The 15,905-nt window shown below is 35.5% G+C and overlaps 1 protein-coding gene across 1 annotated transcript in view; it reads right to left on the minus strand.

Moving 5' to 3' along the window:
• RABGAP1L (RAB GTPase activating protein 1 like) overlaps positions 1-15,905 on the minus strand; it is a 729,399-nt gene that overhangs the window by 584,562 nt on the left and 128,932 nt on the right. The window contains exons 8-10 of the mRNA XM_055419205.2: positions 14,325-14,391; positions 8,703-8,805; positions 5,092-5,258 (exon numbers count right to left, since the gene is read on the minus strand). Coding sequence (XP_055275180.1) covers positions 5,092-5,258; positions 8,703-8,805; positions 14,325-14,391 — 337 coding nt within the window. The remainder of the gene's footprint in view (positions 1-5,091; positions 5,259-8,702; positions 8,806-14,324; positions 14,392-15,905) is intronic.

The raw sequence follows: 15,905 nt of genomic DNA on the forward strand, positions 1-15,905 counted from the left end.
AAACAAAGCACTGAAAATCATTTCTAAAATGAATAGTGGTGTCTCAGCAAACTAATTTTACTTATTATGATACAGGCCTTTGACCCTCTAAGTTTATTAACACTTCATATCAAGCATGAATGCCCTCTTGATTTCTGGATCTTGACCCCTACTAAAACCTAGCTGAAGGAGAGCATCTTATTAAACTCATTAACAATGAGGTCAATAAGACTGGTAAAAGTTATTAGGTCTATTTCCTGGTAACAGGCAGCAAAGCTTTAAGACAGTGGAATAAGCATCCGATAGTAAAGTATGGGATATTCATTAGCAATAAAAAGGCTTTTAGAGCAAGGGATCTTTCTGGCAAGTCATTTTCAAGTGATTCCATGTAAGCAGAATGCTCTTCTCAGATCAGCATTATACAAAACGAAGTTTCAGCAGCTAAGAGTCTATTTTCTTAGAAAAGGAATCAGTCGCTGCACTTCCAAGGTTTCCAATGTTACAAATACGAACATTTTCTTATAACGTCTTCATATACTATATACCTAATATAATCAGTGATGTCAACAAAGATGATACAAAGAAAGACAGTGAAATACAACAAAAATGATCAGAGCTCATATGGAAAGTTTTGCAGGAAAAAAATACTAGTTTTAGTGTTACAGCTAACATATTTTTCATTTCTCATAAATATTTCAGAAGGACAAGTTTTAGGGCAAACTGCTTAGGCTTAATTCCTGATCTATCACCTAATAACAACGCTCCTGTGGCTAATAGTTTATCTAAAAAATGGGGTTAATAAAGCTACTTACACCTCAAAAGTGGTGGGCTGCAGTCCATGGGGTCGCAAAGAGTCGGACACAACTGAGCAACTAACACTACACTACATCTCAACAGAGCTGCACTGAGGAGGTACACCACGCAGCACACTCTCTTTACATGATGGCTGCTATCATTACTATTGCTCATAGTAACAGTCAGAGAAGGTGCTATTGTTGTTTCCAACAAGAATGGAGAGATCTCCTTGAATATACAGAATACTGAGTAGAAAACACAGAAAAACCTCATCAAAGAACACAGTTGACATTTGTAGAATACTCCATCTAACAAATGCAGAATACATATTCCTTACAAGTACTCTTGGAATATTCACCAAAATAGGCCAAGTCTTGGGTAAGTAAGTCTCAACAACTTAAAAAGGTTCAAATCTCAGAGAATGCTCTCTGTTCAAAATGAAATTAAAAATCAGATTAAGAAAGATATCTAAAAATGTTGCCTATATCTGGAAATTAAACAACATATTTCTGAAGAACTCACATGTCACAAAAGAAATAACATGGGAAATCAGAATACACATTTCAAATTTATGAGCACACAAAAGATCAAATTTTTATGGGTATAGCTAAAGCAGAAGTTAGAGGGTAATTACAATCTTAAAAATTAAAAGATTTGAGGGGAAAAAGATATTAGTACAAAAATGTTTTCAAAAATCTTCAAATGAAGAAACTAGACAAACAAGTTAAATCCAAAGAACAAAAAAAGGAAATAAAAATGACAACAAAAGGAATCAACAGAAGAAAAAAACAGAGAAACAATAGAGAAATGAATGTGCCCCAAATTTGGTTCTATGTGGAAGAATGAAAATCAATAAAATCAATATACTTCAAGCTAGGCTGATTAAAAAACATACAAGGGAGAATATATAAATTACCAGTATCAAAAATAAAAGTAGATCATAGAGATTTAAAGACATTAAAAATAAAAAGGGAATATTTTAAGCAATAAATTCCTTGAAAGACAAGGATCACCAAAAAATGACTCAAGAGGAAATAAAAATCATAATAAACAGAGAAACATAGCATCTTCTAAAGAAATTAAATTATACCACTGGTCAGAATCTGCCTGCAACTCAGGAGACCTGGGTTTGACCCCTGGATCAGGAAGATCCCCTGGAGAAAGGCATGGCAACCCGCTCCAGTATTCTTGCCTGGAGAATTCCAGGGACAGAGGAGCCTGGTGGGCTACACTCCATGGAGTCGCAAAGAGTCAGACAACAACTGAGCAACTAACGCTTTCACTTTCTTTCACTTTTCAGAGTTAGAAGGGCTTCCAAAGTAGTGCAGTGGTAAAGAATCTGCCTCCCAATGTAAGAGACATGGATTCGATCCCTGGGTTGGGAAGATCCCCTGGAGTAGGAAATGGCATCCCCTGGAGTAGGAAATGCCACGGACAGAGAAGTCTGTCCGGCTACAGTCCATGCAGTCGCAAAAAATAAGACACAATTGAGCGACTGAGTACAAAGTTAGAAACCATCTTCTTATTTTACATTAATTTAAATCAGTTTCACATTTAATGGAGCTGAGTACTACAAGTGAGTCTAATTTAATCTTTTTACTTCACATGAAATGACATCAAATAGTTTTTTTCCCTCAAATAGTATTTTTCTAATTCTAAGAAATCTTATGGTACTTAGTGGCTCAGAGGTTAAAGCATCTGCCTGCAATGCGGGAGACCTGGGTTCAATCCCTGGGTTGGGAAGATCCCCTGGAGAAGGAAATGGCAATCCACTCCAGTATTCTTGCCTGGAGAATCCCATGGACAGAGGAGCCTGGTGGGCTACAGTCCACGGGGTCGCAAAGAGTCGGACACGACTGAGCAACTTCACTTCACTTTATGGTACTTACCACTCAGTCACTCAATATCAACAATTTAAAAAAATATAAAAATAACACTTAAAAATCCACTCATATATTCGTTACATTTATGTAAACATAAATTCAAGTACTCTTGTAAGATAAACAAGAGTACTGGAATTTACATATTTACATAATTAGATGTATGTGTATAGCATATGAAGCCTAACTGAGCAATGATAAGTTTCTGTAATATGAAAATGGTTAAGTGGTTTCTATATTTGTTCACTGCACTGAGCTTGCTTTTACATTCCTTTTTGCATATTATAGTATATGAAGCAACAAACATTTTTAAATTTGGGAGAGAGGAAACACTAAACAGGATATGAGAAACTCCTATCACTCAAACAGAATATTTCATTCTGATTTCATACAATGGATACTGTTAGAATTCAAATTATTTTCCACAGTAACCTTCTTCCTTCATTTACAAAAAGTCTGTTTTACATACTAACACTGCTTAAGAACTTAAGAATTTCACAGAAACCCTAATTTTGTTCATCTAATATTAAAACAACTGTATGCTGCTGCTGTTAAGTCACCTCAGTCGTGTCTGACTCTGTGCGACCCCACAGACAGCAGCCCACCAGGCTCCCTGTACCTGGGATTCTCCAGGCAAGAACCCTGGAGTGGGCTGCCATTTCCTTCTCCAAAAATAATTGTATATCCTTACTGATAAGTCAAACAACACATTCATATAATATTATATAGATAAAAAGAACTATAGCAATCAGTTATTACTTGGAAACTTTTTCACTATTACTTTCTAAAAATATATTTCTGTGCTCTTTCTATTTGGTTTTATATGCCTTTGACTGTGTGGATCACAATAAACTGTGGAAAATTCTTCAAGAGATGGGAATACCAGACCACCTGACCTGCCTCTTGAGAAACCTATATGCAGGTCAGGAAGGAACAGTTAGAACTAGACATGGAACAACAGACTGGTTCCAAACAGGAAAAGGAGCATGCCAAGGCTGTATATTGTCACCCTGCTTATTTAACTTACATGCAGAGTACATCCTGGGGAACGCTGGGCTGGAGGAAGCACAAGTTGGTATCAAGATTGCAGGGAGAAATATCAATAACCTCAGATATGCAGATGACACCACTCTTATGGCAGAAAGTGAAGAGGAACTAAAAAGCCTCTTGATGAAAGTGAAAGAGGAGAGTGAAAAAGTTGGCTTGAAGCTCAACATTCAGAAAGCTAAGATTATGGCATCCAGTCCCATCACTTCATGGCAAATTGATAGGGAAACAGTGTCAGACTTTATTTTTGGGGGCTCCAAAATCACTGCAGATGGTGATTGCAGCCATAAAATTAAAAGACGCTTACTCTTTGGAAGGAAAGTTATGACCAACCTAGACAGCATATTCAAAAGCAGAGACATTACTTTGCAAACAAAGGTCTGTCTAGTCAAGGCTATGGTTTTTCCCGTGGTCATGTATGGATGTGAGATTTGGACTATAAAGAAAACTGAGTACTGAAGAATTGATGCTTTTGAACTGTGGTGTTGGAGAAGACTCTTGAGAGTCCCTTGGACTGCAAGAAGATCCAACCAGTCCATCCTAAAGGAGATCAGTCCTGGGTGTTCATGGGAAGGACTGATGTTGAAACTGAAACTCCAATACTTCGGCCATGCGAAGAGCTATGAAAAGACCCTGATGCTGGGAAAGACTGAGGGCAGGAGGAGAAGGGGACGACCAAGGATGAGATGGTTGGATGGCATCACCAACTCGATGGACATGAGTTTGGGTGAACTCCGGGAGTGGGTGATGGACAGGAAGGCCTGGCGTGCTGTGATTCATGGGGTCGCAAAGAGTCTGACACGACTGAGCGACTGAACTGAATCATATATAAAAGAAAAGTTTTCGATGTAGATTTAATATTTCTATTAAGTATGTTGATACTTTACAGGTACCATTACAGGTTTCTAAAACAAATTTCTATATAATTTTACTAGCTGTTTTTTTCAGTGACATTAATCTTACATATTCACTGGAAGGACTGAAGCTGAAGCTCCAGTACTCTGGCCACCTGATGCAAAAAACTGACTCACTGGAAAAGACACTGATGCTGGGAAAGATCGAAAGCAGCAGGAGAAGGGGACAACAGAGTATGAGATGGTTGGATGGCAGCACCAATTGGATGCACATGAATTTGAGAAAGTTTCGGGAGTTGGTGATGGACAGGAAGGCCTGGCATACTGCAGTCCATGGGGTCACCAATAGTTGGACACTACAGAGCGACTGAACTGAATCTTAACATATGCATTTTACAAATACTCTATTGTTAACTCTATATATAATCTGGTTATCTGAAGAATTTTATTGCTTTTTATCGCTATTTAAGGAATTACACTGGCATTAAAGAAAAAATAGTAGAAAACAATATATGAAAAGAACAAAAATCTCCTACCTGTTTCAACCTCATGAAGAAAGTCTCCGTGAAAGTTTTTCTGCTGAAATACCAAAATCGCTCATTTGCAGGGTATACACGTACTACTGTCTCCAGGAGAAAGCGGACTGGCTCCACCACCTCTGTGACGACCATATCGACTGCCACGGTCATGTATACTCGTTTATCTGCAGGAGAAATGTTCTGTGTTTTATGCTAGTTATATTACTATTTGACTGAGAAAACAAAGTTAAAGAACTTAGGTTCTTTATACTCATGTTACCCTCTATGTTTAAGTGTTTTACTGACACATAGATTGACAAAGTGATCAAGTTTCCCAAGTACATTTCTCAATTCTCCTAATCCCATCTTTAATGAAAAGACTAAATCTTCTCATACAATTTTAATTTTTCCTTCCCAAAATCAGGCCCTTAAGATAAAAAAATAAAAATTCCGAATGTGTTTCACAGTAATATTATCTTTCAGGTTGCCCCCCCACAAAACAAACAAACAAACAAAAAACACTAGAAATAGAAAATCACAAAAATTTGCCCTTTCATTCTATAAAAAAAAGATACTAGAAATTATTAGGTTTGCTTGATGAGTTGCATGGGAAGGAATATCAAATCAGAAGAGACACTCAAACCTTCACTTTGTTCAATTTTCTTGGAAAATTTTTATTAAAATGATTCTCTCAATGTTGTATGCTTTAAGGGAAGTCTCTGGGGATTTGTTAGTACCAACAATGTCCAAAATATATATTAACCCTCAGGAAAATCACTGACCAAAGCTCTAATTAAATAGCTCTGTGTAATTTTCACATATATATACTCTCTGCATACATAACATATAAAATATTCTCTTTGTATATACTCCATGTATACACACAGTATATTTATACATACTATAAATATATTACAAATATACATATACTATTTATAGTATATATACACTACAAATATATGCAATTTTCAAATATATACTCTATATATGGTGAAAGTCTCTCAAATCGTGTCTGACTCTTTGCAACCCCATGGACTTTCTCCAGGCCAGAATACTGGAGTGGGTAGCCTTCCACTTCTCCAGGAGATCTTCCCAACGCAGGGATCAAACCCAGGTCTCTGGCATTGGAAGCGGATTCTTTACCAGCTGAGCCACAAGGAAAGCCCATACTCTAGATATAGCATAGAAAATACTCTATATATACACTATATATATATATATATATATATACACACACACACACACACTATAAATATACTCCAGCATTCTTGCCTGGGAAATCCCATGGACAGAGGAGCCGGGCAGGCTACAGTTCACAGGGTCGCAAAGAGTTGGACACAACTTTGCGCCTTAACACATACTATAAATATATATATATCAGAGTCCTGGCAAGTGCTTTTTTAAACAACAGTATACTATTATAAGTGAATATTTCACCTACCATTTAAAACGCTTACTTGCTACAGCCTCCTTTAAATTTTAATCTAGAATCTTCTAGGCCAGTGTCTGTTGGTTTTCTTTAGTTTCACTAAGATAGGTTCATGGACAACTGGGAGTTGGTGACAGAAAGGGAAGCCTGATGTGCTGCAGTCCATGGGGTCGCAAAGAGTCAGACACAACTGAGCGACTGAACTGAACTGATGATAGGCTGATATGGACTTGATTTACCCTTTTGAAATTCATTGGGCTTTTTGAATCTGTGGCTTCATTATTCCATATAACTGCATTATTTACTTTTAAATAACTTTTAAAATTTAATTTCATCTGCAATTTTCAGTTCTCGTTAAAAAGAAAGTTCAAATAATCAAGCCTACCATTAGAAGAAACCTTCAACAGTTTCTTTTTAACCATTATACAACATTTAAAATCATCAACTATACTTTTATTAATATAAACAAACTCAATAAAAGATGTATTACATTTGTACTAAATGCAAGCATTCTATATGCCAAGTCAAGAGAAAGTGGGATTCTCTCAACATTGTATCAGGATGTTATTTTGATACAGAATATATAATTTAACTGAACAAATAAATTTTTAAATATAGTATTTTTAATTGACAACCAAATAGGTGTTAAAATACAAAATGAAAATGAACTATGTATTACATTAAAAACAGATAAAAACTGCTTTTATAAGTTATTGCTTGAAATTTCTGTATTTTATTCTTCAAAATTATCAGCTGGCTTATTTTTTCCATTTTCATGTTGATTTTTTGAATGATTAAAAGGAAGAAGTTTATAGACTGGTATTCACAAGTCTGTATCCAGAAATAACAAACTGTGGGTATAAAGATTATTTATTCCTAATATATGAAAACCTAAATTTTACATAATCATCATTATTTTTCTCTTTTTAGCCCTCATTTTGAAATAGCTTGATGTGTGATCAAATGCATGCAATTTATGGAAGTGGTAAATACTCCTGTTAAATTCAAGAATAATTATCATTACTGTTCTTCATTAATATCTTTCCATATCCATATTCACTAATGCTCCTGTCTTTAACCAAAAGTCTATTGTGGATATAAAGTAAATAATATAAAACTAAAGATCAAGCAAACTGATCCATATTTTCTCAATATAAAATATTGTGTTGAATCACAGTAAAGATTTAGTAGAAGATTATAACTCATGAGGGGCTTCCCTGGTAGCTCAGTTGGTAAAGAATCCACCTGCAATGCAGGAGACCCTGGTTCAACTCCAGGGTCGGGAAGATCCTATGGAGAAAGATAAGCTACCCACTCTAGTATTCTTGGGCTTCCCTGGTGGCTCAGCTGGTAAAGAATCTGCCTGCAATGCAGGAGACCTGGGTTCAATCCCTGGGTTGGAAAGATCCCCTGGAGAAGGGAATGGCTACCCACTCCAGTATTCTGGCTTGGAGAATTCCACAGATAGTATAGTCCATGGGATCTCAAAGAGTCAGACACGACTGAACAACTTTCACTATAATTTCATGAGATGAAACTAAATTTTAGTTTAAAGGCAGACAGTAGAGAAGAAAACAACAAAAAACCACATGGGCAATGAACAGATATCTAGATAAAGTAGGACTAAATATAAAAACAATGAGAAAAATGAAAAATGAGCCTATTTATCATCTATAAATTCTATTCAACACTAGACATATTAAACAAAATGAAAAAATAAAGAACCTGAACAAAAGTATTTGCCACAAATGAAATCTTAAATATACATTACTAAATTCCCAAAGGTAAAAAGACTGGAATTAACAATTAGTAAATTTTATATATATATATATATATAAGTAATCTGTAATACAAAGAAAAAAGTTAAAATAGATATCAAAGATATGTAAAAATTCCAGAATTTTCTTTCATCATTTCTTTCACATTCTGTCTTTTCCCCTACAAATAAAACAACCCTATTATGACACATGAAACACTAAGCCCAAATACTTTCCTAAATAATGTAATAAAATTAATCCATATATCCTTGGAGGGCTTTCTTCTGAATAGTAGAGGTTATCCCCATTGATACATAAAGTATGAAAAGAAGAATAACTTCATTCAAAATAAGTACCAGAATATTTTTTAAACACGGTAAAACAATATTGTCCATAGTGCAAATTTTATAATAAATATTGAGTAATCTTTTAGGAAAAGTCACCTTTTGGGGTTTCTTCATTAAGTGCCAGAAATATTGGTGCATTGGGGTTCCACATGCCAGTGATAACATAAGCTCTCCCATCACAGCTCTTTCCCATGGATTCCTATGACATTTCAAACAGAAATCACTGAGAATATTTATACCCCAAAAATCATCATTTTAACTTATAAGTATGTATTACTTTAAGCAATCCAATTAATGAAATCTGAATTTACACTGGGGGCATTTATTTTCTTGGTAAATTTTTTTCACTCTACAGAAGCATTTCTTTAAATATTAAATTCTCCTGCAGCTTTCTCCAGCATTTCTATTTAGAGACACATACTCTAGGATAAAAGGTATGCCCTTAGATGCTGACTCACAAAAACATAGTATTGGTATGAAGTTATATATAACTTTATCTTAGGCTGGTTGTCAAAATCTCACATACCCAGACATACAAGGATATATGAAGTAAGAATTAAGCTAATCACAGGAAAATATTAAAATTTTTCTTCTAATGTTCTAATTTTTAATATATTCTTAAAATAACTAGTTTCCTTTGTCACAATTAACACCTTTAAAGTTAATACTTTTCTACTGTCTATATGCCAGATATATGGACACTTTCTTACAATCATAAATCAATATTAGAAGACTAATACTGGTTTCTACCTATACCCAAGGTTGTTAACTATCTTCCTCTACCCTTATATTTATTCTCCTTCTTCCATTCTCTCCTTCTCTTCTCTTCTTCCTCTTCACTTCCTCCACCCCTTAAGACTTTTACCAAGCCAGCTCTTAACTCTCACTAAAGTAGAAACTTCTATAGTGAAAGCAAGGTCACATTCAGTTGTGTATATGTATGTGTGTATGCTGTGTGGGGGAAATGGGAGAAATGCACACAGTATACAAATAAAAACATTTGCAAAAGAGTATTCTTATCTACAATATTTTCAATTTTCTGTACCAATTTCTTCATATTATGAATGGAGAGCGCTAAACATGTCAGGCTAAAAAACAAAAAAGGTGTTTGTTTTTTTTTTCAGTATTTCCCACACACAGATGCTTCTCTGAATCCTTATGAAACTATTTCAGTCATTTGGTAATTACTATGTACATTTTTCTAGTGTACTGGTGGCAGTTCACTGATCAGACTGTAAAGCAGAGGGCAAAAACACTCAAGACCATGTAAAGGAAATCCACTCTGTACCTCCAACGCACTTACATATTCATATTCATTCTCTTTCCCTATCTCCCTCCCTCCCTTCCATGTGCCTATCCTCTCTCTCTATTGTCTAATTAGACCCCCATTCAGAGCAAGAATGAGCACCTGACCCCAAAATATACAGTTCATTTCTGGACAAGAGCTTATGCTATGCTTGAGTCCAAAAAATGAGCTACACCAATCAAATTCTTTCTTTCAGTTAACAAATACCAAGGAAAGTGGGCAGTCAGCAGTGGGGCTGAAAGGTTTTGATACAAAAATGACAGACCACATGCAAAATGAAGTTATAACTGAATTTAAGGGAGGGGAAAATACATAAAGAACAGCAGAGTATTAGGAAACTGCTCAAGTGTTAAGCAAGAAACAGAGAAAACAAACACACAAAAAAATCCTTAAAAATAATGAATCATGTAGTCAAAAAACAAAGGCACATACAAAGGAGGTGAGTTGAAGGGGCAGAGAGACTGGGGAACCAGAGAGAAGGGCAGCGAAGAGACAGGGAGGGAGAGAAAGGGCAAGGAGGGAAAAGGGGAGGAGAGGGGAAGGAAAGAGGTCGGCAACGGAGGGAGGGAGGGGAGAGAGAAGGAGGTGCAGAAAGAGAAAAGGGAGCAGAGCACCCGAGGCTGCGGGAACAGGGGCAGCTCCTAAGAAAGAGGCTCACTGAAAGAGCAAGCCCATGCCGGGAGGGGAGGCAGATAGGAAGAGATCAGACAGAGACCACTGTTCAGGTTCAGGTCTAATTTCATCAAGATCAATAACCTCTTTTGTTCTTCAGGTGCTCTAAGTGAATCTTTGTTCCCTGTAAGCAAAACAGCCTAACCAAATCAAAGATATTTTTATTTCTTTTCAGTCTTCACAACCACAAAAATATGTCTCATACATTAAAAGCCTTCAGTAAAAGTTTCTTCTTGAGTCATTTCTGTTATTGTACTAGATATTTCTATTACATAGCCTGGCTTGCTCCCATGCCCTTATGTAGAGACTTTCACAATCTTTGCTCTAGAGTTCTTTCCCAGCTCCTCTGCAGGCCTTCCCTCCCCCAAGAAGGCTGACAAGATCAGGGACATCAGGGAAAGGACATCTGGACAACAAACACCTCTGCCCCAGAGAGGCCAGGCTGGAACCACCAGATGCCCTCCTCTTAAGAAAATAAACCAAGAAATATAAAAAGAATATGGCACCTCACAATGGAACATAAGCTGAAGAATCACATACAAAGCCATGAAAGAGCTACTGTCAAGCTATGAGTAAGCTGAAGCTATGAGGTCAAGTAGGAACAGCAGGGTAAAGCACACAGATGTTGTCAGGAGGAGGAGATAACACACAAAGAGAGAAAGAAACATAAGTTCTCGCTAATCCATTCATTCCTTAAGCAAATATGAGCCTACTATGAGTCACGCTCTATGTCTGTGGGTATCCGGCAAAGAAAACAAGAGAATGGTCCTGACTTTACAGAGTTGACAGGCTAACGATTTCCAAACAGCACTTTGTGACCCATTTGTGGATCATAAAATCAAGTTAGTGGATTATGATCCGACTTTTTAACCAAGTAGAAGAAAAAAATAACAGATTTCATCAAACATGAATTGTTTCATAAATCTCACTATTTAAATTTCATAATTTAAGAATTATTTCATAAAAATTTTACTTTAGCCTTTTTTTTTAATCATTTATTTTAATTTGGCTGCACTGGGTTTTTTAGTTGCTACATGTGGGATCTAGCTCCTTGTCCAGGGATTGAACCCAGGCCCCCTGCATTGGGAGTGTAGAGTCTTAGCCACTGGACCACCAGGGAAGTCCCTTACTTCAGCTTTTTTAACATTTATAAGGGTTTTAGATTACAATGTAAATTTTATCTCTGTGAGTCCAACTACTTGCCGAGTGTCTCAATAAATAGTTAATTATGAAGATCTACAAACTTTCTGGACTTCCCTGGTGGCTCACATGGTAAAAGCGTCTACCTACAACGCAGGAGACTCGGGTTCAATCCCTGGGTTGGGACGATCCCCTGGAGAAGGAAATGGCAACCCACTCCAGTACTCTTGCCTAGAAAATTCCATGGACGGAGGAGCCTGGTGGGCTACAGTCCATGGGGTTCCAAAGAGTCAGACTCGACCGAGCAACTTCACTTTCTTTAACTTCTTTCACAAACTTTCTGAGGTATCTCTAGGATTATAAGTTGTGCTCCAATTCCATGAAATCTGACTCTACTCAGTTTTCCCCTCTTTTTGGTACTTTCCTGTTCAGCTTTTCCAAGGTATCAATGGTTGTAAATCAAAAGTTCTCATTTCCTTATTCCTACACTACAAGTATCTTCAAAACTATTCTCACTACTAGGAGAAAATTCAGTCCATTATCTGCACCCCCCGCCAAAAGAACTTAATTAATTTTATTTATATGTGCTTCTGTTTATATACTATGTATAATATATATAAGTAATTCAGCTGACTAAAAATATACTTTTTTAATAAATATAGCTTTCTTTTTCATGTACATTTTATATTAAACAAAATTTATAAATGTATAGAAAAGTCTCAGCTTATCCTGCTCATTTAGCATCCAGGGAACAAAGTAGTCACTGCTCAAAAATTATTCAAGTGAAACAGAAAAACCTCATAAGTTCTGAAGTTCAATTGTACCCTTTTTCAAAGTTTGTCAGAATACAGTGCAAGGGGAAATCTGTTTTCAAAGAGTTTACGTATTTGGATATGTCATAGAAGTATCAATATCTTGCTCTAGAGGGCAGAACTAAGACACATCAGGCAAAGTTACAAGGAATATGATTTCAGGTGATTACAAAGGTGTAACCTGTAATAACCACAACTGTCCCATAGTCTTCAATGTAAGGTAATGAGTTCATTTTTATTAGATGTAGTCTGGTTAAACCTCAATAACTGTGTATTAAGATACCATGAAGATTAATAGCATTGGGTAACAACAAATCACAACTGCTGATAATTGTACATACAAGCCCTCCAATTTGATCACCTATTTGTTGCACTGGTAAGCCCACTGCCCCCTCCAGGAGCTTCAGTGCTGACAAGCCTTTGATTTCAGTATGGACTCTTCAAGGTGGAGGGATGCACTACAAGTGAGGGGGGATCAGAAGCTCACGCCAGGTCTCTAAATCTCTGCCAGTGATTCATATTAATCTTTTAAACTCTGCAAGATCTTTACTAATTAGGATCTAGGAGCTGATAAGTAATGTCCTTGAAAACTACCTCCTCACAGAATTTTCAGGGCTCCAAAACGCTATGTCTTGCCTTAAGCAAAACCACTTGTATTACTGATATGCTGTAAAAATCGATGGAAGAGAGATGAACCAATAGCTAATCTGTTCTCACATTTAATGTAACTGGTTGTCCCCCCCCACCTACCCAAGCAATGCTTCCTCGCTACTTCTGTGGCTCACTGCACCAACTCTATGAGAGCATTTAACCCAATGATATCATTACAGGTTTAAAGATCTGTTTCCATCCCAAGATAATGAACCCAAAGATGTTAGAACTTCATTACCATATCTATAATGCCCGCACTTCACACAATACTTGGCATACAATTAGGTGCTCAAAAACGCTGAATAAACCCATCCTACTACCACTAAAAAGTCAATTATCATGAAATAAAGAAAAAGTTGATATAATTTGTGATATTTAAATGACATTTGCAAAATACAGCTGAAAGGAGAACATATAGTGCTACCCAAAAAAAAAAAAAATCTCATTTAAGTAAAGAACTTTATATACTTATACTAAAATAACTATTTCTTATAACATTTCTAAACCATAAACTGGATGTTTTCATTAACTGCACTATTAACAGGTATTTCTGTTTAAAAGTTAAGATGGTGTGCCATTTTTCCAACAAAAACCAACTCTGAAATATATATTAACCTTCAAGGGCATTCCTAAAATGAATACCACTCCCACAGTAAATATACTTTGCTAATGAAAGGTAATCAAGAAGGAAAAATTCAGAAAGGGAAATGCTTTAAAGAAAACAAATGCATCCATCAAATATTCAAACTAATATCAATAACACTGCATTAAAATAAATGAAAGGAACCATATCCACTTTGGACATGCCTGTTAGAATCATGTACTTGTTATTTTTGGCTCAAAGAAAGGATATTTTCCGAAGAAGTCAAACAGATGTGTAGATGAACTTTGTCGTAACACTATCCTTTTATCTGCTTTCAACTTGCATATGATTCTTTCTACAAAAATTTTTAACTCCTAAGTTTCTCCCTCATTAGAAATTTTAAGTATGGGGCTCCAAATTAAATGACTACTATCACACAGCTGAAAGTTAGAAGTAATTTTGACAAAATGACAAGATTTCAAAATAGAAAATACTTTAAAAACATAAAATAACTATCATCTATACTTGGTTAAGGTGCTAAAGATTTTCATTACCATATCCAGTAAATGCATGTCACTGTTCTTCACGTTTCGACCTGGGCTTAATAACATTCCAAAACATCTGAAAATATTGGGAGGAAAAAAAGAAGAAATGAGGTATCAAGAATATACAGAAGCCCAGTGAACAAAAGCCTTTTAATAGTAGCTATACAATCTGTCTAGCTCTATACTTACAAATAACATTTTTTAGAGAAACATCACAAATAAGAATCCATCAAGATACATAATAAAATGACACAGAAATAAATTATTTAAATTCCCAGATCTCTATTTCTGCTTCTGAAAGATTACCAATGAGCAGAAATTGTGATAAAAATAGCCACAAATTGTTAACTGAAACAAAATACAGTACTGAGACATGAACTAATTTCTAGGTAAAAATTAGAGATTGTTTGCCTTAGAGTTACTCCAAACATACTGATCAACTAACCTAATTAAATTAAAAGTAAGAAAACTTAAAAAAAATTAGAATAAAACACCGTACTCTCTCTGCATCAAGCCACATTAATACAATCAATCACCTGACCCTCAACAGTCATGTTCACCGAGTAGACTATCAATACTATATCTTCAGTTTGAAAAACAAAAGTTATGTGAAACTCATTATTAAAAAATGCTATTATACTACTGAAGATACTATCCAGCACATAATATATTAGTAACTACTTATTCTGTGTCTCCTGATGCTAGGGAAGTTTTAGGAATCCAATTAACACTACCACTTTATTTGCAAAGGGTTTTCATCAACTCTAAATTCAGTTAAACCTAACATTTCTCTATATTTGTTATGATACTATTATTTTTTCTTTATTGTTAGGAAATGTAAACTCCAAAAAAGTTAATTTACTTAAACTCATATGGCTATTACATACCTCTTGTACTCAAGAGGCAATGTGATCTATCTACAGTGTACCTCTCTCTGCAACAATGTATACCCACACTTATTAGAAGAGAGTAGTTTTTACTACAGCTTTCTAAATGTTAAAAATATGCTACGGAGCATTTTATAAAAGGAGTAAAGAAAATAAACAAACTAAATATAAGATTTTTTAAATTTCAAAATAATGGCAGCTGAGCAGTCAATACTAAATCTGATCCTTGTTTTCCAAAGGTTTACTTTTCCAAAGGCAGAGTTTTTCCCTCCATAAACAAGACAAGAGAGTGGCCCTATGCAAATATGAGCTTAGTAAATGGTAAAACAGTATTTACTTCCTGTAAATACTTGAGGATACCTTCCAGAAGTCATGTAAAAATGATCAAGTATATAATAAAGAAACTTCCAAACATACTATTATAGCAGTGAGCAAAATATAATCAACTAGAGATAATTATAACCTAATACTCACAATTATAATGATTCCTATACATTGATATGAACTGTCTTTGAACTCACATAACAAACACTGTCTATACAAACTAAATATTAATTAAGCACGCACTTCATTGTACTATTTCTAATTGTGCCTTAAATTCTTTATAACTATGGAAAACAGTGTGGAGATTCCTTAAAAAACTGAGAATAGAATTGCCACACAACCCAGCAATCCCACTGCTGGGCATACACCCTGGGGAAAC

Source organism: Moschus berezovskii, chromosome 17, assembly GCF_049115385.1.
Source record: "Moschus berezovskii isolate FMDL1 chromosome 17, NW_MosBer_1.0, whole genome shotgun sequence".
NCBI lineage: Eukaryota > Metazoa > Chordata > Mammalia > Artiodactyla > Moschidae > Moschus > Moschus berezovskii.